This window comes from Natator depressus, chromosome 9 (assembly GCF_965152275.1).
Source record: "Natator depressus isolate rNatDep1 chromosome 9, rNatDep2.hap1, whole genome shotgun sequence".
Taxonomy (NCBI): Eukaryota; Metazoa; Chordata; order Testudines; family Cheloniidae; genus Natator; species Natator depressus.
The window spans coordinates 3,698,434-3,722,479 of NC_134242.1; the positions used below are offsets into that span (position 1 = coordinate 3,698,434).

General features: G+C 48.2%; 1 protein-coding gene across 2 annotated transcripts in view; it reads left to right on the forward strand.

The window, feature by feature from the left end:
* The first annotated feature begins 971 nt into the window (after positions 1 to 971).
* Positions 972 to 24,046, forward strand: part of P3H2 (prolyl 3-hydroxylase 2) — a 120,231-nt gene continuing 97,156 nt past the window's right edge. Inside the window, exon 1 of one of the 2 annotated variants that reach the window (XM_074963349.1) lies at positions 972 to 1,412. In XM_074963349.1, the coding sequence (XP_074819450.1) occupies positions 972 to 1,412 (441 nt within the window). Of the gene's footprint in view, positions 1,413 to 1,729; positions 1,746 to 24,046 lie in introns of those variants that run through there. The other variant, XM_074963353.1, reaches the window with a different exon arrangement.

The following is a 24,046-nucleotide window of genomic DNA, read 5'->3' on the forward strand; positions in this document are numbered from 1 at the left end:
ACTTGTGCAGACTGTGAGCTCACTGGGGCACGGAGGGTCTTCATCTATATCTACACAGCACCTAGCACAGTGGGGCTCTGACCCTCAGTGGGGGCTTTAAATGCTGCTAAACCTCTCTTCTTGGGTCGGCTCACTAGTGACCGGGGGTTGAATGAAGTTCGTGCACCACTTAGGGTGACCCGATGGCAAGGGCGGGCAGTAGGCACCTGTATGAGACGAAGCCCCCAATCTCAGGACTCTAAAATCGGGACATCTGGTCACCCTGGCGCCACGTCCTATCTGGGAGCAGCTTCATGGCTTCCTTCATCTTTAAACCTTTCTGTTCTGTCATGCCCTAGAACTGAACACACCAAACACTGGGATGGCTACTGGCACCTCGTCGGCACTGCCTGAAAGACAGCTCGCTGCTTGGCCGGCGACGTGAATTAGAGCCACAGATGGGGCTGGGGGAGCGGGGGGGGGGGGGGCGTTCGTCCTCGTTCAGCTGCAGTCGGATGACCTAGTGTGGGCGGCTGAGGGCCCGATCCTGCTGCCCCTGAAGCCGGCTGGGGGCCCGCCAGTGGCAGGAGCCGCAGCTCCCCATTCCCCCCCGTTTGGAAAGGGGCTCGGGCGCGCTGCACTAACCTGGGCCGGCGCTGAGCTCCCGGCTGAGCGTGACCCTGCCCGACCCCAGCCCCCGGCGGCTCCGATTCCCAGGGCGGAGCCCGCTGCCCGCCCCGCTCCGGAGCAGGAGGAGCGTGTGACCCAGCGCGGGTGCCTTTAAGAGCTGCCGGCCGGCGGCCGAGCCCGGGGTGGAGTTTCACGCCCGGGCGGCCGAGCGAGGAGCAGGCGGCGAGCCGGGGAGGTCCCCGAGCAGCACATGGAGCCGGAGCCCAGCCCCGCGGCTTCAGCCTAGGGAGCCCCGCTTGCACCCGGCCCCCGCCTGCCTCTGCCCCGGGGAGCCCGGCCCGGCCGCCCCCAGCGCAGCGCGGATGGCCCCCGGCTGGCGCAGCCGGCTCTGGGGGGCGCTGCTGCTGCCGCTGCTGGGCCAGGCTGCCGGGGGCCCCGCGGAGCCCGCGCCCCAGCCCCCGCCGCCCTTCGACGCGCTCTTCGCCCGCGGCGTGGAGGCTTGTGACGGCGGCGACTACGCGGGCGCGGTGCGCTGGCTGGAGCGGGCGCTGAGCAGCCACCGGCAGCTGCGGGAGGCGCGGCTGCGCTGCGGGCTGGGCTGCCGGGAGCCCCCGGGGCGGCTCGGGCCGGGCGCCGGCGGGGACCTGCCCTTCTTCGGCTCCGTGCTGCGCCGGGCGCGCTGCCTGCGGGAGTGCGAGGGGCGCCGGCTGGGGGCCGCCTCCCGGCACCGCGCCAGCGAGGAGGTGCGGGCCGACTTCCAGCGCCGGGTGCCCTACAGCTACCTGCAGCGGGCCTACATCCAGGTGAGAGCCGGCCCCGCATCTCTCCTCCCCCGGCGTCCGCCCGCGGCCCCCAGTCCCCGCATCTCTCCTCCGCCCGCGGCCCCTAGCTATCCGCCCCCAGCTATCCGCCCACCCATCCCTGCCAGCGCCGGGTGCCCTACAGCTACCTGCAGCGGGCCGACATCCAGGTGAGAGCCGGCCCCGCATCTCTCCTCCCCCGGCGTCCGCCCGCGGCCCCCAGTCCCCGCATCTCTCCTCCGCCCGCGGCCCCCAGCTATCCACACCCAGCATCCTTCCACCCATCCCTGCCAGCGCCGGGTGCCCTACAGCTACCTGTAGCGGGCCTACATCCAGGTGAGAGCCAGGCCCCGCATCTCTCCTCCCCCAGCTTCCTTCCACCCATCCACCTCCACCATCCATCCCCACATCCCTTCATACAGGGTGTCCTACAACAACTTGTAATGGGCATACTCCCAGGTGAGAGCTGGCCTTGGCCAGCCCCCTCATCCATTCTCCTCCCCCCCCCCCCCCATCCATCTGCTTGCAGCGGATGTATATCCAGGTGACAGAGATGCCAGCCAGCCTCTCCATCCATTCACTTGTCTTTCTGTTAATTCCCTTCATCCCTGTCTGTCTTCCTCATCCCTTCTACCCATCCCCTTAGCACCTGGGGCCAGATCTTTAAAGGCATACGTGTTTATGAAATCGGTCTGAGTTTGATTCCTTGGTGCTGTTGAAAATCCTACTAGGCACCTATCTGCATCCTTAGGGTGTCTAAATACCTTTAAAATCTGGCACCTGGAGCCCTACGTCTACCTGTGGTGGCATGCATCAGGTGAGACTGAGGCATCCATCCATTCATCAGGCTCAGGGTGCCCTGTGAAAACAGCTTCAGCAGGTGTGAACCCAAGTCAGGAACTAGCCAGTCCATCCCTTCCCCATCCACCCTTTCTTCTGTCTCCCCACCCAGCCACTCACCTGTCTCTACAGTCCCTATCCATCTCATTGGTAACAGTATGTACAATGAAGCAAAAATAATGAATGATGTAGGGGAGAGATGAGCCAATGTGAAACCCAAGTGTTTGGCCCCCTAAAGCCTAAGGAAAATTGAAACCCAAGGTATTCGAAGGGATGTACTGATAAGTTGGTCCTGGACAATTATCTATGCTAAGACATTAGTTTGTGTCCTGAATTGCTATGGTTTATGTCAGTTACATTCCTTCTCCTGTTCTTTGGTGGCTGAGGACTCTCAAGCTCAGTACATCATTAAAGCATCCATGTTCTTTCCTCCTAATGAAAGTTTAAAGGGGACTGGGTTAGGGTTGAAAATGACTTGCCTTACAAGGAATGTTTTAAGGAAAACCCAGCAACTGTGAAGTTATGGTACAAGAGGCTTTTTCATTTTAATGCAGCAGTACCTTAAACCCCTGTCACTTCAGTGACACCTCCTTTCTCTCTCCCTGTGCATGTAGCAAGAGGATACATGATTTCTATTATCATATTGTATCTGCCTTTTGTCTATTTTTTGTGGTATGAAATACTTTACAGGGTACAGTAGAATCAATGTTTTCGTAGCCTCTGAAATCCTGCCCCTTGTCCTGATAATTGTTCCCAAATCATCACTGTTTACTCTTCATGAAGACTGTGTTGTCTTTAATGAACTTGCCGTGGGCAGAAAATCTCCTGAACAGCTGAGGTTGGCTCTCTTTTTTTTTTTTTTTTTTAATTCAAGGCTGATGCTGTATTTGCTGAGCCACCGGATACCTGAAGGAAGTTGACATTTTATGGCTAACAGTATAGAGACTCTTTGGGAAATTATTCTGTGCCAAGCTGAAAATGTAAAACATTGCTGGGACGTTCCCTCTGGACTTTTCCTTATTTAATTGACACAAGGTTGTAATTGCTAAAGGCGGGTATTAAGTGGAGATCTGCCCTTTCCAATGTAGAGCAAGACTTGGTGGTGGCGATTCTGCGGCAATCCACTAAAGCCAAATGGAGAAGCAAATGTCAGTACTGAAAGCATAAGTGCTTGTAATGTATTAACTAAACAGCGACAGAAAGTGGGTGACAATCATCAGTCCCTGTGATTAAGGACCCACTGAAAATCATAGCTGCATTTTGTGCTTTGCTTCCTGTTCTGTAATGTCTTAGTTTGAGGTCTTTGCAATCCACAGGGCTGGAAATGCAAAGGAAAGGATTTACAGGAAGTTAAGAAACCCAGTGTGCATAATATGCAGCCCTAGAAAGAAATACCACTGGAGAAACAGGGTTATAGTCTGGTCCAAATTCTGATGTCATTGAATCCAGAAGAACTTCCTGCAGTGAGCTCTTCGTGGGCGGATGCCTTCACCTATGTGGAGCTCCACTCAAGTCACCTTCCTGAGAAATATGCAGTTTCAACCTTTCTCCTCCTGAGAAGCAAATCCTGTGAAGTTAACGGGGTTGCCTGTGGGTTCAGGGGTCTACCTGCATAGAGTTCACAGAAGGATATGGATTGAACCTATTATGTCTGGCTCCCTTTCAGCAAAATTACTCCATGCTTTAGGGTCTTTTTTTGTGTTTGCCAAATAAGGGCTGCCTTTCATTCCTGCTTCTGCCATCCGAGTCCGTTTTCCTCATTTAAAGGGATACAGTGAACTTGAGAACTACTCCATTTCAAAAAGATGAGCTGAAAGAAGATTCAGATATTCCATAGCAATCTCTGAGCCCCCCTGCCAATGTCTGTGATTTTACAGCCCCCAGAGCTTATGGCCTAGATCCTCAAAGGTATTGAGGGGTCTAACTCGCATTGAAATCACTGGACGTTTAGGTGTCTGAAACCTTTTAAGAATCTGAGCCTGTATTCCTTCTCAAAGCATGTCTATCCGCACCTAATGTAACTGTGGATGTTCTCATTAGCTGTATAAATGTTTGGGTTTCAGACACTGCCTCTGGGGATATATATATATATTTTTTTTTACTACAACTATTTTAATTGGAAGTTTTAAAAATCATTTTATGGAAACCTTTCTTCTGATCTCAGGTTTTTCTGCCTTGGCCTCCAGTGAGCCACTCAGTTTAGCACGTTTCTTGCTTAGCAAAACCATCAGTGGGGTATCTGCTAGCTGGAAGAATTTCTCTCCATAACGATGTATCAGGATAGGCCCCCTAACGTGCAGAGACTGATCCAGGTCGCTTGTGCAAGACTGGATTTGCCTGAGTTGTACTGACCACGAGTCCTGGATGTATGTGTACTGAGAGCCAAATCCTCTTTCTGTGCCAAGTCTGAGTAAACGGGTTTGGCAAATTTCCCCAGGGCATGGGATACATCCCCGCCCACCCCACTAAAACCTGAAGTTGAGGGGGGGGGAGGGAGTTTGAGGCAGAGGGGAGGCTGGGAAAAGGGTTGATGCATAGAGCACAACTCACCCCAGCTCTGTTTACCCACACACAGTCCTGTCCAATGCAGCAGACAGACACGGCTGGGGTGTGCAGAACTCCCTGAATTCCTCCCCTAATAGCCCCTCTGCACACAGGTTCTGCTGGCTACTGAGACTTGCACACCTCTCTAGGGAGGGGGCAGGGGGAGGCTTCATTTCTGTTCTGGCAACTGCTGTTTGCAACCATGTTATCTGTTCATTCACTTTAGCAAGTAGGGCCTTAAGTTCCAGACTTGCCAAGCACCTGCAGCTCCCAGTGACTTCAGGCTTTTCGAGTAAAACCACATTGCACTTGTATGTATGCCGTGTAGTTGTAACCCTGTCGGTCCCAGGATATTAGAGACACAAGACGGGTGAGATAATGTCTGTTATTGGACCAGCTTCTGCTGGTGAAAGAGACCAGCGTTGGAACCATACAGAGATGAAGCAGAGCTCTGTGTGGCTCGAAAGCTCGTGTCTCTCACCATCAGAAGTTGGTCCAACAACAGATATTCTCTCACCGCCTTGTCTCTCGAATTGCACTTGTATGACATCTGGCGAGAGAGGCAGACTGTGACACCCCCCCCCCCCTTAGGTCTCTCTCGTACTTGGCATTTGCATTCCCAGCTCCTTTGTGCCTTTGTGGAGAAGGGTTTATTGGTGGTGGTTGTTGTAATGGACCTGCTGCCTAAACACGTTGCAGACCTTCTGGAGATCCAAGCAGTGTCTTGCTTTTGTTGCTCCTCTCAAAACCAAAGAGGAAATGAGATTAGGTTAAACATCCCACTGTGTACCCTGGACAATTCCTTCCCGTCACTCTGCCAGGAGTGGGTGGGTCACTGGCAGCTGGGTACTTCCATAGAGTCCCTTGTGTGGTTGGACGGCAGGATTTGATGTCATTTGCATTTTTAGAGAGAACGAACTGTATGGAATGTGCTTTCTCCGTCCCACTCCTAGTGACCTCTCGCTTGCTTGTTTAGCTCTCGAGGGGAGGGGAATGAACCCTTTGATGGTAATGACAAAACGGAATAAATCAAAAATATAAGGCTTGGCACTTGTACGGTGCTTTACAAAATATGGTGCTGTATAAATACAAACTCATCCATACACCAGCCTTGTAAATCAGGGAAGGCAACTGCTATTATCCCTGCCTTGCAGATGGGGAAACTGAGTCAGAGGGCCAAATGTTCATCTCACATGGCTGTAGCTCTATAGTAATTCCTTTGGGTCAGCGGTGTTACACCAGTAAACGTGTGATTCGAATGATACTCAGAGGGCCTCAGTTACAATGGTGTTACCACTACACCATTGTGAGAGCAGAATCTGGCCCAATAATCAATGTCACTTGTCCAAGTCCCTGTAGTAAGTCTGTGGAAGAGCTGGGTTTAGAAACTGAGGCTTTCTGGTGCCCCGTCCTACTTGCTACGCTATCCTGGCCAATTCACTGGAGTACCTTGCCTCTGTCTTTTTAAATATGTGCAGAAAACACCCCTGCAATGATAGATGGGGTTTTCTAGGTTCATGGATGATACCATATAACTCTGGACCATAACTCACCAGCAGATCAGCCTTTAACTCTATGGCAGTTGAGGGAAGGGGGGAAATTCTGGCTTTCGCTAACCCATAAAGGCTTAAAAACGAAACACAATCAAATTCCTGCACAAAATGTTGATACAAGAAAGTGTGCCCCAGGCCTGAGCAAACTCCTGCCTGATTCAGAACTGATTGAAGTCAGCTGAAAGCCTCTCATTGGTTTGGGTGGACTTTGGATCAGGGCCCTAGTGCGGGATCTATTTCAGACGTTTGGCCAAGCACCCCAAAGTTCAGATGTGCCCCCTGACCTTCTTTGGAACCACTGGGCTGGAAATCTCCCGTGCTCATGCTTCCCCAAGAGATCTCCAGTGTTTCCAGTTGGGCCAGAAATACCCCAGAGACAGCAGTTGCCAGGTGGGCCAGTGTTTGGGAGAACGAATAAGCATAGAGAATGGGGGGAGGGGACGGGAGCCACTAATGGGAATAAAAGAAGATTTGAGTTTTCCAGCCCCTGGAGAAGAGAAGGGTCTGTAGTGTGTTCTCAAACGCCCATCTCGTCAGCAGAAGAGGCTATATGTTGAATGCTCTCTACTTCTATTACATACAGGCTGACTTGTCTATTACAGTACATATGGGCTGCTGTCCTTTGAGAGCCTGCTAGGCTTTGGTAGGAGGGGTTTGGGGGATCACTGGTGCTGTTTGCCTTCTTGACTCTGATTTGAATTATGACCCGCCTGCTTTTGCTGCCTTGGCAAGTTTTGGTTTGTGTCTGAATGTAGCCTGGAGGCCAAAGCTTTTGCCCTCTTTAGGGGTTTTCTCTGTTATGCATGTGGGTTGGGGAAGTAAGTAGGAAATTGCAAGACATGACGGCATTGGCCGGTTACAAACTGCTGAGTCAGTAACCTTGTTGGAACTTGCTGTGGACATTCTGCCTGTGAACAGCACAAGAGAACAGAGCTCCCCATGCCCTGCACGGATTCTCACGAGTCAGGAATCCTTGGCCAAAAATAACTAGTAACTTCCTGGAAAAAACTGACCGGTTGATCAAAAACAATTGCTCCTTCTAACCTCACCCTCCAGCTTTTCTCCTAGCTTCTCATTTCCTCCTTTAGTCTTTTTCCTGTCCCCCTTTTGCCTGCATTGTTTGCCATATGATCTTAATAGCCTTTGCTTCCTTCCACATTTGCTTTTCTGTTTCCAGCTCCTGAGTGCTTGCTATCTTTTTCTAACTATCCATCTCTAAACCATGTCTCTGTCTGCCCGTCTACTCAGCCTCTTCTCTATTTGCACCATGACAAGAGACACAGTGTAAATCCTATTTCTGTAGCCTGGCACCACTAAATACATTTCAGGTGTAATTCAAGAGAGATTTGGACATAGGGGGTAGGAAGCTCATTGGAATATTGTCAGGATAAAAAGTGGTTTCTGAAGAAGAATAATGTCCTTGCTTCTTTCTTTCAAACACCATAGATCATTAAAGAGTAAACATACATTTGATTTTTAAAACTCTTTCCATTCTATTCTGTTACTTTTCTGCATTTCTTTTGGCTAGGATAACGATTACAGATTAACCAGAATAACTTGTTTCTAGACAATATTACTTTGAGGATTTCATGCATTAGTACGATGTGGCTGTCTTTAGGTCACCAATAGAGCAGGAGAAGGTTTTTTGTTTTTGTTTTTTTTAAATGAAGTTGCTTCTGTTGAATTTTTTGTTTTTAAAACTTGAAAAACTTTGTATTGATCTTCAGTTTTATTAAAAAGGTGTTTAGCCAAATTAGTGTTTTTACAAATTTGACCTCGCAATGTCCCTTTAACTACCGCATCCTACTCCCAGTAATCTGTTGTTGTGCCCAGATACTACTGCTAGGTTGCTCTTATACTGTATAATGCTCTTCATCCAAGGATTTTAAAACACTTCACAAACATTCCCTAATACAGATAGGGAAACTGAGGCATGGACAATTAAATGACTTGACCAAGGCCATACAACATAGCAGCAGACGGTTCAGGAAGGGAATTTGTTGTATTCTCATGGTAGGTAGGAGTCCCTGTGCTGGGCGCTGTATAAACAGAGAACAAAATGATCGTCCCTGCTCCAAAGGGTTTTGTAATCTGAGTAATGCAGGAGTCCTGCAGGAGAGTGTGATTAAATCGCCCATATAGTCTGTCACTAGCACCAGCGTGAGACTTGAAATGGACCACTTGCAGCCAGTAAAGGTCCCCTGGCACTTGTTGCAAGACTAGGAATGTTTACCATGGTCCTTGTGCCAAATTCCTTCCGTCTCCTCAAATTACTTTCTGCCTGCCTAAACTTCAAACTGCGTAATTACATTGGGCCAGTTTCTCCTCTCGCGCTGATGTAAAGCTGGAATCACTAGATGGAAATCATGGAGTTTTCTTCTGGATTTGCACCAGTATAACGGAGACTAGAAGTTTTAACTCCACACGCTACTTTTAATTTGTGGTACTAAGATCGTCTGCAATGTTGCTGTGTGTTCTAAACAGCTGCAGGGTTCAACCTCACAGGGGGATGAATTTCAGTAGTGGAGGAAGTTACCCCTGTGTACTTTGTCTATCCGTTGGAGAATATAAAGAACTTTGGGATCATGGTATGACAGAAATGTAAATACTACCATTATGAAAAATCCTAAGTGTACATCTCTGACTGTGATGAATTTGCCAGAACTAGTGGAAAATGCTGTTCTCTTGGTAATCCATTCCCTTTGGATGCCTAGTGGCAGATAACACAAGAAAAAGCCACTGTTTCAAAATCTGTGCTGGCACAAACGATTTAACTTATTTCTCATTAGAAGTATCACCCACTATGCTCTTTGGGAGGTCTGTCCATTTTGTTTTCATCTGACAGATGCCCTGTATCCCAGACAAATGTTGAAATAGAAATATACGGTAATAGTGTTAATAAATAGGGGGATGCTTTTATCTTGAAGACTGATTTTGCTCTGCCATTGACTAAATAAAGAGATTTCAGAGCTGGGTTCTTGGAAAATCTCTTAATTTAGATTATCTAAAATAGCATCCCTAGTCCTCACCCAGAGGGTAAACATCTTGGTGGTCAGCGAAGTTAAAATTATTGCAGTACAAAAATAGTATTTGTATGGGATGGAATGCTCTGAGCCTTGTGGGATGGATCTATGAAACACAACTTAGGCCTTCAGCCCTGGAAGGCATCATCCCGCTGCCACTGAAGTCAGGTGGAGATGGGAATGTTCTGTCAGTCACATCAGTCCCTGAGTCTCCGAAGAAAAAGGGTAGGAGCTCTGCAAATTAAAGTGACTCGGCCCATGTCTAGACACAGCCCATCCATTCATCCTCTCTGGACAGAGTAGCGATGCAGAAACCCCATATGGACATGTGTAGAGGGTGCTGAATGACCTTTACATCAAGGTATTGGACTCTGATCAATTTGTATGAGAAATAAACCTAAATATAAGGACTAGCTCCCCCCAAATCCATGGACTTAAGAACCTATCGTCTGCTTGCTCTTGATGGCAGTGTCCTGAATGAAAACTACATCAACTCACAGGCCCAGTGCTGCAGCCATGCGGGTTTCTTGGCTTCCCCCCCCCCCACCCCATACTGGCCCACTCATGTGTCTCCATGCTGACTTGGGAGAGAGCTTGGAAGGTTAAAAAGGTGACTTGGGTCCTGATTTTTGGATCTCATGAGCACCCAGCACCCGCGTTGACGTCCGTGGGAGCTGCAGATGCTCTTGGCTCTCAAAATCAGGCCCTTGTTTAAGCAACAAAGCTACCAACGGTGATGGCGTTTTTTTTTTTTTTATGGTGTGAACATAAAATGTGATTGTTACAAGTTGGGCTGAGATCCACCGAGCTCATTTCACAAAAGCCACTCGACAACCACCAGATAGCAATGACTGGATGTGATTCTGCCAGGTGCTGAGAGCGTCCTCTGCTCCCTTGCAAGGGGCCTAAGTACCTCCCAGTATTGGGCACCTGGGCTAGATTTGAACCAGGGGCCTGGAGCTGAAATGCTTTAGTCCTTCTTTTGTCAGTTTCAACGGGAGAGTAAAGTTTCCCTAAGTGGGTGTTGAGGTCTCCTCTCCCCTCGAAGCCCGTTGTGGGGAGGATAACGGTCATAATGGGGAGGGGGGGACAGCTCTGGTAATGACGAGAGAATCGATCCTTTCTTTTCAAGCCAGGGCCCTGTTCCTGCTCCTACTGAAGTCAAAGGAAGCTAGACTGGATCCTAAAGGGGTGTTAATATAAACTGATATTGCACAGAACTGGTTCCTGTATCAAACCACTTCCCCAAGTAGGTGTTCAGAGGCATTAAGAGGGGATGGGGGCTGATTCTGATTTTCTGTTACACCTGTATGAGTTTGGAATGACTCCACTGAAGTCTCCAGAGCTACTCTGCGTTTACATGGGGGAAGGCCTGTGGTCTTTAATAGCAGTTCTGACTGCAGGGAGCACAGCCTCCAAAGTTCCTTGGTTATTCTAGTTTCTGACCAATCCTAGGCAATAATGTCCACGAAGCAAGGACTTTAATTCCTAGGTCTCTGAGGACTGATCCTGGAGAGGGGTCTGAGTGTATACATGCAAGGGGCAGATAGCTAAACAGCATTCCATAGCCACATCATAGTGCCCAGCCAAACCACCTCCTCGCCACCGCATCTGGGCATTTAACTGACCTTCCGAGGCTGACGTCCAGGGTCGTGGATTTGCCACTGAATAATTATCAACAAAAATGGTATCTTGATCCCAGATCATCAATGTCCTTTCCTCCTTCCTTGGATGGGAAGCCAAACCCACATGTATTAACTGGAATGCAGGGCAGAGTCTGGCTGTGGCCTATCCGATCTGGAGGCCAAATATTTTCTTGTCGCTTCTTGTTCGTTTATATAAGTTAAAAAAAAAAAAAAAAAAAAAAAAAAGAGGAAAACATGTTCCTTCGGGCCTGGATAAAAGGATGACTTGTGCTCATGACTGGACTGGAACCAGATGGCTGGCTGTCCCTCGCCCTGAGAATGCCATTGCATTGCTCACCACCCTGCAACTCCACCCTCGTCACGTGCAGATGCAGCAGAATTATCTTTGCAAGCTGGTGTGTTCTGCAGCTGCCCCTGGTCTGGTGCGTTTTAAGCTTAATCTTTATTGATGTAAAGCATGCAGATGGGGTGTTCAGGAGTAAAAAAGGGCAGAGCTGACACAAGGCTTGCTTCGTTAGCATGATGGGTCTCACGGCAGGTGCTAAGCTTTCAACTTACAACAGGCATGGGCAGGCAAAATTAATAGCGTGGTGTTCAAGGATGTAGTTAAAAACAGAAAGCATTGAAGATTGGATGTGAAGGAAGAATCGGACCTACTGAGGCATCATAAGTAATGAAACACGTGCAAGTGATGAACTATATGTAAGCGGGGGAATGGTCCCACTACTGTGGGAAACTTTCCTGGCTTCTGCACTACCCCGGTGAAGTGGACTAGCAAAAGGATTTGAGTCCTCGCTCCCACTTCCTTTACCCAGAGGCCTCCCTGCCCTTGAGGACTCCACTCTCCTGTCTGGCAGAGTCCTCATAACCCCAACAAGGCTGGGCCCAGGATTCCTGGGGGGCTCGACCCCCAACCCTGCTGCGGTCACCTAGGACAGGGGCTAGGGTGTCCCCACTCCGGGGTGCTCTCTCTGCACTGGGCACCTCCCTGACCCACTGATCATTACATACAATTTAAAGCAAATGCAAGTTATTTAATCAACAATTAATTAAAAAAAAAATAAGGAAAAATGGGAAAGGTTAAAGGAAACACATCACCCTGCTCTGTGGCAGGGAACATCACAAACAGGGTCTCTGGAACGTCAGGGCAGTTCACAGTCTGTGGCCCCTGCCCAGGCCGTGGCTGTGCTGTAGGGATGCTGCGGGTTGGACACTTGCCATGGTGGTGGCCACACACCTCTGGGCTTTGGGCAGTGAGACCCTTCTTCCCAGTGTCAGCCCCCTGTCGGGTTAAGATCCCCCTCCCAGTCTGGCCTCCAAGGACCCTTGGCTGGGGGTGTCTCTCTGCGCTGGGCCCTTTGCCCAGGGTCCCCCCTTGGCTGGCCCCAGCTGCTCACCGCACCCGGCTCCAGACTGCTCCAGCCCCAGCTCCACTGTTCTAGCTCCGGCTCCACTCTGCCTCCAGCCCCCTGGGCTGCTGCTCTGGCCCCTCTGGCTCTGTGGCTTGAGCCCTGCTCCCAGGACAGGTCTGCTCTGTGGGCTGCTTCCGTGACCCTGCTCCCAGCTCTGACCTGCATCCTGGGCGGCTTTTCTGGCCCCTCTGGCTGGCCCAGCTCTGCTCCCCAGCTCAGCTTGGGGCCCCGGCTCTCTCCTTAGCTCAGCCCCACTCTGTCTGACCCAGGCAATTCCAGCTCACACGGAGGACAGGACCCACCCTGGCCTCCTGACTCCCTGATTAACCCTGTCAATCAGGCTGACCTGGAGCATTGGCCTCTCCCCATTCTTGTAGTACTGGGACCTAGCCAATGCCCCCCCTCCCCCACGAATGTTAGTAAGGGGACAACAGTCCTCTTGCAGCCAAGGTTTTTCAAAAACGAGGGACCTGTCATCAGGCTCCTAAATCCATATTTAGGCTCCTCAAATAAATAGCCTAATTTTTCAGTTGTGCCTAGTGCCCACAACTCCTGCTGAAGACTGCAGGAGCTGCTGGATACTCAGCTCTTTCAGGCCACTTATTTACATTCTTTTATAGGCACACAGGAGTCTAACGTCCGGCCTCCATTTTGCAAAATCTGAACCCCAGTTCATTGCACGTCTCCTAGTGCATTGCCCAATGTTTCTGAGGAATGGAGGGCTGGTTTACTGTTGATGCACAATCTGCTAAGGGTGATGTGGTGGCTCAGGGGATCCGTATGGATGCCTCCATCACCAGCGCACACACAGTTGTTGGTTTGCATCTGGCCTGGTTCAGAGGTGATGGGGAGTGGTTGACTTGGGATGGCTGTTTGGTGGGTCTCGGTCTGGTTCCTCATGCACAAGTGTCAACATAGTACTAGGATCTCCGGGAGAGTGCTGAATAGGCATAGACAGAGACAGTACCACTCCTTTGTGCCTAGAGGTGCCCACATCCCCCTCAAGTCAGGAGTTGGGCATTGTGGGGAGACACGTGTGATCCATGCGGTGTATCAGTTCTACGGACACAGAACTTCAGAACTGGTTTCCAACGGAGCTGGACGCTCACAACTCTAAGTGATGTCAGTAGAAGCGGAAAGGACTCAGCACCTCTTGAGACTGGCTGGATGCCTTTTCCCGGGCACTGAAAACAGCATTACATTAACAACATAACTGGAGAGCTGAAATTAGACTCAGAATAATGTTGTGCATAGTATGGAGACTTGAGATGAATGAGCTGGCCTGGCTTTTGCCAATGCACTAGGAGGATTTTGCAGAAGGAAGTGCCAATAACGGAGATGCTGGAGGCAGCTTCCAGGAGTCCCTTGTTATCATCTCCCCTAATTGAAGAGAGGAGTTTAATGAGATTGTGTCGTAGTCACTCCATGTATGGCTCCCAACCAGAGAGGATCCGTTCCCAGGGCTCAGACAAATACTTCTGGAGAGCATCTTATTTTACCTTTGGAACATATCAAAGGCCTAGAAAAGCTCTCATTTGAAGAGAGATTGAAAAGTTTGGGATTATTTATCTTTGAAAGGACATGAACAAGAGGCAGGGCAGAATAAGATTATGTGAGATAATGAATGGTCTTGAAGGTAGATCAGGAACTTCCCTTCTTCTTGTATTCTAAATCAAGAAGAGCAGGACATCTGGTGAAACACAAAGTTGGGAAATTCAAAACTGATATACTTGGTCTCACCATGTGTAATTAGACTGTAGAACACACTCCCACAGGAAGTTGTTGAAGCCAAGAATTAAAAAGATTCAAAAAGGGATTGAATATATAAATAGCAAGAATATTCAGAATGTCATAATGACAATAAAAATGTTGGCTGGGATATTAAAGCTTGTGCCTCAGGACATGAGCCAATCACTAATTATTAGAAATCAGGATGAGATCTAGTGTGGGGGGAGCAGATTATCCAACATCTACTGCTGTGGGTTTCTTGCATCATCCTCTGAAGCATCTGGTTTAACTCTAGAATCTCTCATGCCCCAGGGCACATGAGGCAGCCCATTTTCCCCCCACTCTTGTCTATCCGGGGCAAGATGTTTTATCCCATCGTAAGTTGTCCCCATGATGGTAATATCCTTTTCGATCATCCTCTGATAGGTCATTCTTTGTCCTCCATGTCTTCTCTTCTCCTCTCCAAATGGGATCCCGTGTAAGACATACCTGGTGCTTGTGCCACATGGTAGCCTGATGGCATGGCCAAACCACCGTAGCTGTCTCTGTCCGATTACTGAATCTGCAGTCCACTGACCTGTGTGGTACAACACTTCCACGTGGGTTACACAATCTCTCCTTTGAACTCCCAAGGTGTTTCTTAAACAAAGCTGCATTCAGCGTCCTTTTTATGTACTTCCACCATCTGACATGTTTCCGAGGTATACAGTAGTATTGGGAAGACAATAGCATTGTACAATCTCATTTTAGTACATCGATGGATCTTAAACATCTGGAAGAGTAGAGACAAATGGGAAAATGATCCACTGGCTTTGCCAAGTCTTGCCTTTGCTACTTTAGTGAGCTGCTGTTAGCAGATATTTGATGACTTAGTCCATCTTGGAAGTACAATCTTTCATACGCTTCTCCATCAATCATGCATCCATTGTTGTTTGACAGCATTCTCTCCTAGCTCCATGATCTTGTTCTTCTCAATACAGATATGAAGTCCCATTGTGGCTTCTTTGGCTTTTATGTTCATAAAGAGTCTTCATTCCATCCAAGTTGTCAGTATAAAAATATCATCTGCAAAATCAAAGTCTCACACTTCTCTTGCTCAAACAATGCCAGAGTTTTCTGCAGCAGCCATCACTCTTCTCATCACAAAGTCTGTAACAGTGCAGAAGCGAAGAGTGGATAGTACGCAATCTTGCCTTGGACCAATAACAATCTTAAACCACTCGTGTCTGCTCTCTGTCCTCATACAGCACAGAGACTCGTCCTACAAAGCTTTTATCTAATTAACCTCTTTGCTGGAATTCCATAGTGTCTCAGGATCTTCCAGAAGGCTTCTCAGTGGAAACATTTTCATAAAATCAACAAAGTTAAAAACCATCTTTTGCTGGTATTCTAAGTCTTTCTCATTGAGTCTTCTCAAATCTGGTCTGAATACAACCCACCTGATCAAAATCCAGCCAGTTCTTCCCTGCGTACTTGATCAGCATCAATTTTCATCCTATTCGAAATGATAATGCAAAATACTTTTCCAGGAACACACAGGAGTGTCATTAAGGTTACCAACCATCCAGGATTGTCCTGGAGTCTCCAAGAATTAAAGATTGTCATGTGATAAAACCTCCAGGAATACGTCCAACCAAAATTGGCAACTCTGTCACTGTTCTCCAGCTTTCACAAAGAAGCTGGTCCCCCTTTTTTAGGAAGTTTACAGACCTCTTCTTCCTCAGTCTTTAGTACAGTTCTGCTTTCCCCAAACCATTCTGTACAACCTGTGCATGTATGACCATTTATGTAATTCACCGTCACTTTGACACCAGCTTTTAACATTTCAACCATCTATGTTATCATATCCTGGTGCTTTACAGCTCTATGGTTTGGTTTGTAGCTTTAGTTACTTCCTCAAAGGTGATTACTTCCAATGATCTAGGCAAGTCTGCTATCTCTTCTCCTCTCTCAATGTGTGTTAGTGGTTCTGGCTGGTTAAGCACAGCCTGGAGAGGTTCCATCCAACGGACTGTCTTTCTTCTGTGGTTAAAATTGTACCATCTTGAGCCTTCACAATGCCAAAATGGTTCAAGAATTGTGATGTCAGTTGTTTAGCTACTGGAATACACTTTTTAGAATCTCCTCTCTTGTACAGCTCCTCAGCTTGTCTTGCTCTATTTTCCATCCATTCTCTCCTCTTAATCGTTTTCAGAATCGGGACCTTCTGACAAGGCAGGAGAACACAGGAACTACCCAAACGATTAAGCACCTATTGAACTCAACCAGCTAGATTCTGCTCTTCACTACTCCAGTTTCATACTGCTGTAGGCCCAGGGAGTTTAGTGGCATTATTCTGCATTTACACTGGTTTAACTAAGCAGAATTTGGCCCAGTGGAGCTACTCTCCTATGTCACGTTATCATGTGCATGAGTGTTTGTTTGAAGGATCAAGGCCTTAGTCAATTATCCCTTGTGGAAAAGACCCATGGAGGAGCAAGAAAAACTCTTAAATGTTTTCTTAAAGGAATGTATTACAGGACATTTCTAGGATTAGATACTATTTTAAGGAAACTGGATTTTTATTTCTTTTTTTAAATAGTCAAATTCAAATAATTCCCCTTTCAGTGTGCATTGCAATGCTTCTACCTCCCAACACCGGGGCTCTGGGGGTTCCTCTTGAAACATGGGCTGAGCTCCGAACGTGCAGGGCAGTCAGAGGGAAGTTTGCTTTCAGAACATAAGCCTGCCTGAAAAGTGGGCAGCACTGATTCATGGAAAGCGTTCATTTATTCGTGCAAACCTGTTTTATCAATTAAAGCTCTGTCTCACGTTAAGCTGAGAATTGTGTAAAGCCTGCTAGTGTTTTTCTTTCATATCACCCAGCATTACCGCTCCCTTCTATTTCCTCTGCTCCCCAGTAATTAGAGCAGATTGCCCAGCGAGAGCAGGCATATGCTGAAGTCAGAGCAGCCATGTGTCAAGAATGATCGTTACCTAAATGACTGCATGGTGGGTGTAAACCTGCAAGTGACTAAATCACTATCTCCACAGTGCCTAAGACCCTGCTTACATGCCTGATCTGTGAGTGTTACCAGTCTAATGCATGTGTGGGCAGGCAGTGAGTAACTGTCTAATCAAGTTAATACGCTGGAAAAGGAGTAATGCTTTATCACAGGGTTGGTACCGTCGATCTAGGAGTTGGGGTTAAGCCATCTCCCTCTGGCTTGGGGAAAGACAGTTGCCTGTCGTGAGTTTGGGAATTTGCAGGGTAGTGGGGTAAGGCCAGCTGCAGGGAATGACTTAATTTCCCCCCCCCCCCACCCCCGGCACATTGTAAGTCGTGCTGTGGGTCTTTGGTACTGTGGCTGGTGGGGAGAGTCCAGGAGGAAGGGTCTCTGAGTGGACACATGGTGGCTTTCCCTCCCAGGGCTAGGCTGAACTGAACCGTGCTTTACCCTTTGCTTTGGCTTCTGGGCCATAAAGGGACGGTGCATTCTTGGCATTCACCTCTTGCTTCTGCAGTAGCATCACGCCCTCCCGAGGTGTGGGGGCTCCTTTGCTGCTCCGACTGGCCTGCCTCACCCACGCCGTTGTACCATCCCTGAGACTTACACCAGCGATAAAACCTCCCTTGCTTGCCAGCAGGTTCTTGGCGCTGGCGTGGGCGTGGACTGTGCCATCTGCCCCTGCGGGGCAGTAGTTTCAGTGGCCGGTAAACATACGTATTATGGGAAAATGCAGGGTGGGGTGGGGCCGTTCGGCCTCTGGTTCCAGGCACAGCCGGTCAGCAGTGATGAGGGTCGTCGCCAACTGATAGCCGTTGGGCTGTGTGGGATGGGTGCAGGAAGGGCAGGTGTCTGCCTAGTTCCTAGTTTCCACATCTCTCGCACCGCTTTCTCAGCTGGCGCTGCATTGGCACCGTTGTAGAGAGATCCAGGACTCGAGAGTGGGCCCTGGAGGCCTCTTTCTGCTATAGGTGGGTCTGTTCGTCCTGGGTTGAGGCATCTTGGCAGGGACCGTTGTGGTGGGCAACTTGTCCGCAGTCCAGCCTGTTTCCTGTCTGTGGACAGACAGAGGATGCAAGTTTCCCCAGGCGGTCAGTCCTGCCCCTGTCACCAGAACCACGTGCAGGTAAATGGAAGAAAGGCTGAGTGGAGAAAATCAATATCGCTGTCGGCAGAAACGTGATACTTTTGGGCTTAGGTTCCCTGCGTCCTGGATTTGTAATTCTAGCCCATGTCCTTGGCTGGAGGCAGATGTTCTGTGTGTGCCTCTGATCAGCAGCTCGTCGCCGAACACTAAATGGGGGTTAAAGTGCTTTACAGAAACCTCCTATGTTGTTCCTGCAACCCCACAGCTAGTGCAGGCCATGTTCCCTGTCCCCATGTCTCCTCCCTGGCGTGGCCGCTATGGCCTTTTAAAGATAGCAGTCTGCACCTCCCAGACATGGTGTAAATAGAGCTGTCACCCACGTGCCTGTTGCTATCAAGGAGGAAACAGGCTTGGGCTTCCTGGCATCACGGCTTTGGAATGTTTGACTCCCGGGGCACAGTGGGTGGCTGGCTGGCACATAAAACCGTCATCAGGGCATGTAGCAGCACACACCAGCTGCACAGCATCCAGGGCGCTAGACTTGCAGCGATGTCCATCTGTAATGGGTAGGAAGCAGCTAGGATTTCTCTTGTGAGTGAGGGAGAGGCAGATCCCCTCCTTTCCTTTTCCTGGCCGCCACCCCCCACCACCCGGAGATCTTCCAAGGGATTTTTTTCATAGGGATGTTTCTGCTGGGTTATCTGGACCAGTAGGCCTCAAACTTTTGCCACGAAGAGTCCACAAACCAGCTGAGGATTTTTAGCTGCCCCACAAATCCCCCAGTCCTTCACAGCTGCTAGAAACTGCAGCTGCTTTCGGGTGTGAGATGCAGGGTCTGAGTGGAGGGCTGATTTCCCCCTGTCCTCAGCCACTGGTGCTCTCACTTGGCAAAGGGTCAGGTTTTGACGCTATGTGGCAAAGGGTCAGGTTTTGACGCTATGTCGGAGGATACTAAATGTCTCCTAACATCCTGCAATACCTGTAATCCTAGAAGGCTCAGTCCCATCCTCCTCACACTGGCAGGCCCAGAGGGTGCATTTTGACTAAGCCTTAGAAATCTGAATCCATCCTGTGACCGCTAAAGCTCTGGGAATTGAATGTTCTCAAACTCCGGCCCTGAACTTAGATGAGGAGAGCAACCCATCTCTGGGGACTCATTCCTTGCCTGATTGCTGCATGAGTTTTAAACATTCAGCAGAACATGCTTTGGAAAATGACTTTGCAATGGGGCATGAGGTTATCCAAGGGGTTGTTTTTAACTCCAGTTCACTGTTGTTTTAATCACCATGCTTCTGTTTTGCATGGCTATTTCTGGATCCTCTCTTTGAAATGCTGATGTATGATAGACTTGCAAACATACTTCTTTAGTCCCATTGAAGTTTTTTGAATTGGAACAAAACCGGTTACGTAGACCTGAATGATCACGTAGGTTAATTTCTGTTCTTGAAAGTTAGAGGGTTTAAAGTTGATTCTGAGTTCTTACAAATCCACACACTGCCTTAGATCAACAGAAAATATGCAGCGTACAACCATCCTACCCTCCGTGTTTGGAATGAGACCTATTAGATAAGGACTAAAGTTGGGGCATATTTCAGATATATTCTTTACATTCCTGTTTGGGAATAAACTACAAGGAACTTTGAAAATGATCCATGGAGAGCGGAATAAATGAGCACAGTTATCCGAAGAAATGCTCTTAGTTTTTTTGTGTGTGTTTAATATTGGAATAAGCAAAATGTGCAAAAGGGAGTCTTCTCAGATGCATGGGTGACAAGCGCACCCTTGCACATGCTCGGTACGTTTCATGGACCTATTCTACATGCGCACTGAGACTCTTAGAGCCAGGGGTCACAAAGACCAAATTCTCTTCTCACTTGCACCTAGGCTGCACCACTGAAGCAGGAGGGCTTGCTCAGGTGTAAATGAAAGCAGAATTTGGCCCAGTGGCTGCATTTCAGTTCTGGATGAAGTAATCCTGCAGATATCGCTGGGGTGGAGGACAGCAGCTTTGGGAAATGAAGTATTGAAGTGAAGAGTTTAGCTCAGTTTAGCTCTCTGCTCCCCATACAGGAGTGGTTATAGCTCGCCAATAGTGCTGTATCCTGCCAAGTATATAAAAGCCTTATTTTTCAAAGGCCAGGTTGGGTGGCTGGCTCAGATTGCAAACTTCCAGTTGAGATTTTTGACTCCCCCGAGGTCTGTGAGTGTGTGTTTGGGATCTGACTCATATCTAGTTTAAAAACATAAAGACAGGAGGGCTACTATGTGAAGGGGAGGAAGGAGAAATCCATTTCTCTTAGATATAGCTACAATTTCCTTTTTCTGGGAGTATCAGTCAAGTCCAAGCAAGGACAGCAGGCCCTCGCTAAACTAGCTCTGTCATTTTCTTTTGCTACAACGGTTGTATGGTAGAGTTAAGCCCCTGGTGTATTCTCCCCTTTCTGCACCAGGAAGCCTGTCTTTGTGCTTATTGCATTCAGAGCTCTCGCTTCGTATTCCTGAACACTCCTTCCTTGGCCAGCTTTTATTTGGACCAATGCAGAACATAACCCCAATCCCACCCCCACCCACTTCTTATCTGGGAACACTGTTTGGCGCAGGCAAAGACTTTGCCCCGCCAGTGACCTATGACAACACCAGGAGGATGTCAGTGCTAGAAAATTTCACTCCAGCCAGAGGTACAAACAGAATGCAGCCAGAAATAGCAGTGCCATAGGGTTACTGAGCTGTGTGCTGGGCCCTGGCTCTTGGAGCCAAGGGTGACAAAGACGACAGCCCAAGGGGACCTACTCTGGTTAGCTGATATATGGCTCCTGAACCTGGTTTTGTAAGTGTTCATTGCCGGGTGCTCAGCTGCGAAACCGCCAGTTTCCTGTGGGGAGACAGATCTCCAGGCTTTGCCGTCTGTACGGTGTAACAGCACCGGTAAATTGGTCCCTATTGTTCTTGGCCACTCAGTTTGAGGGCCACATGTCCCAAAGCTGCTACAGCAAACAGCAGGAGTCTGGCCAGTCCCCTAAGGCTGGTCGGGAAAATGTTTTCTTGCTCCTGCCTGTCGATGGAAACAAAAGCTTTCGTTTGGGTCAAAGGTGTTCCTGTTCTCCTCAAACATTTGAAAAATTTCCCCGAGAATGGCTGTTTTCTGCCGGAATGTCCATTTCGATGAAGATGCTGTTTTCAGCCAAAAAATAATGTCGTTGAACAGCTCTGCAACCCGCCCAGCTGTGAATCCCCTCGGGAAATGGCCGCGTCTGCATCCCAGTCCCATCCCCCAGGGCGCCGGGCTTTCCTTCTAAATCTTGCTCTAGCAACATCCTCCCTCCTCGTGCTCAGCTCTGCGAAGTCTGGTTGAGTGGGGCAGGTGTCTCAACCATTTGATTAGCATGTGTGTGTGTGTGCGCGCACGCATATGTACAAGCAGAGTGGGCCATTTGCTGCTGGTGACTTTGTTCTGCACTGGCCTAGCCACTGCTGTTAGTGCTGGATTCAGGAGGGATTCCATGGCATTTGCATTCTGCTCCTGCTTGGCAGTCCTGCATTTTATTGTCTTCCTTTAATGTATTCTCTAGTTAGAGAAAGAAACTTATCTACAACAGCCGCCACAGTTATCTCTCTTTGCACAGGAGTCAGTTCACAGGGGAGCTGAACCTGCTCTGTTACGCTGGTAAAAACCAGGAATAATCCCAGCCAGGTCAGTGGAGCTACATATGTATGGAAACACAGATGAGTGAGAGCAAATATTTAGCAGTTCCCTAGTCCTGGATCTTCCAAACAACTTTTTCACCTCAAACCAGACTTATGAGACCCCCTTGCTATTCCAGGCCTGGGACAACCCTGCACTCTACTGCTGTAGTAATGCACTTCAGTCCTCTGTAACACCTATGCTGTTGCAGGATGGGAGAGTCCCCAGGAGCCCTAGATTTTAGTCTTCACAACTTGTTGCAGATTTCCATTCGGTGTGGTGGAACAGACAGATGTCCCCTGGCACTTGATGGAGATCCCGAAACTTATTTCACCTGAGCCATCTATCTTTGCACTTCACTAATTATAGCAGGGAAAATGTATTAAACCATTGCACTCCCGGAAGCCTCCATTCCCAGGCTACACTGACGTGGATTTGAGAAATCCTGGGTCTTGCGCATGCTCACAGGCTTAGGGAAAAAGTCTGTTGGTTGCACTTCGTCGAGCCTTTTGGAGTTCCCAGCTGGAGAAGAACTTAGCAACACATGGCTGCCTGAATTTCTAAATGCTTGCTGCTTTGTTCACATTCACTTTTGTCCCAGGAGGAATGAAGTAATTTGTTTGATTTTTGCCCTGCTGCTTTACACTGATACCGATGAATGGCAGAAAACAAGACCATGGTGAGTATGTGTAATCTGGGAGCATGTGGTTTTGAAATATGTGGTAACTTACACATCAGTACTAGAGTGGCCAGTTTGGAAGACCTATCAGCAAGGCTCTTGAGTAACTTAAGATAATGACTCCTCTAGGAATTATGCAATGTCGTGGAGTGGAAGGAATTTAAAGTAAGCCACTGCTAAAGTTGTCTTACCTCATTGGCCACAGAAAAGTAGCCTGCGATTCAACCGAAAACTTTTCCACACAAAGGTCTGGATTCATCCCTTGTGGGCAGAGCATAGTGTGGTGTAGTCTAAATACAAGGTAAAAAACCAATATCACATATGGATTTGGGTGGGAGCCTTGCTGAAGTTGGAGAAATGCTAGGTCTCATTCACCTATTTAAGGCTGTGTGACTTCATTGGACCATGTATGGAGGAGGAATATTTCATTGTATAATTATCATAAATAGGAAACTCAGAGCTTCTTTTTATGACTAGCTTTTCTAATGCTAGTCTAATGCAGTCACCCATCAGATTTTGCTTGTGAAAGGCCTGCCCTGAGTTGTTGTCAGTTGTTTCCTAGCTTTAAAGAAACCTTTAAGCATCACATCTTGTTCTGAGGAAAGCTGCCACCTTCTTTTCCTCTTCTCATCTCAGAAATTGTTCTCCCACAAATCCTCAGGGGCTTGCAGTTCCTTCCTAGTTAGACACCATTAGGTTTAATAAGGGAGCATTGACTGAATCAATTATAGACTCTTTTATAACTGCTGGTGGTGGTGGTGGTAACACAGACCAGAACAGATGCCAAGAAACCAAACACTGTTTTTGTTTTTTTGTTTTTTGTTTTTTGTTTTTTTTTCTTTTGGCTGTTCATCCTTGTGGAAGCCCCATTTCACACTGCAAGAGGGTATGTAGATGACAGCTGAATACCCAGCTGTGATGTACAGATGACTGTTTTTCCCTCGCATTCGCAAAAGAAATGCATATGCTGGGTCAGATTGCTTGTGTCATAAAAAGAAAGGGAAGGCTAACCACCTTTAAATCCCTCCTGGCCAGAGGAAAAAACCTTTCACCTGTAAAGGGTTAAGAAGCTAGGATAACCTCGCTGGCACCTGACCAAAATGACCAATGAGGAGACAAGATACTTTCAAAGCTGGAGGGGGGGGGGAAGAAACAAAGGGTTCTCTCTGTCTGTGTGTTGCTTTTGCCGGGACCAGAGCAGGAATGCAGGTTAGAACTCCTGTAAAGGGCTAATAAGCAATCTAGTTAGAGATGCGTTAGATTCTGTTTTGTTTAAATGGCTGAGAAAATAAGTTGTGCTGAATGGAATGGATATTCCTGTTTTTATGTCTTTTTGTAACTTAAGGTTTTGCCTAGAGGGATTCTCTATGTTCTGAATCTGATTACCCTGTAAGGTATTTACCATCCTGATTTTACAGAGGTGATTCTTTTACTTTTTCTTTAATTAAAATTCTTC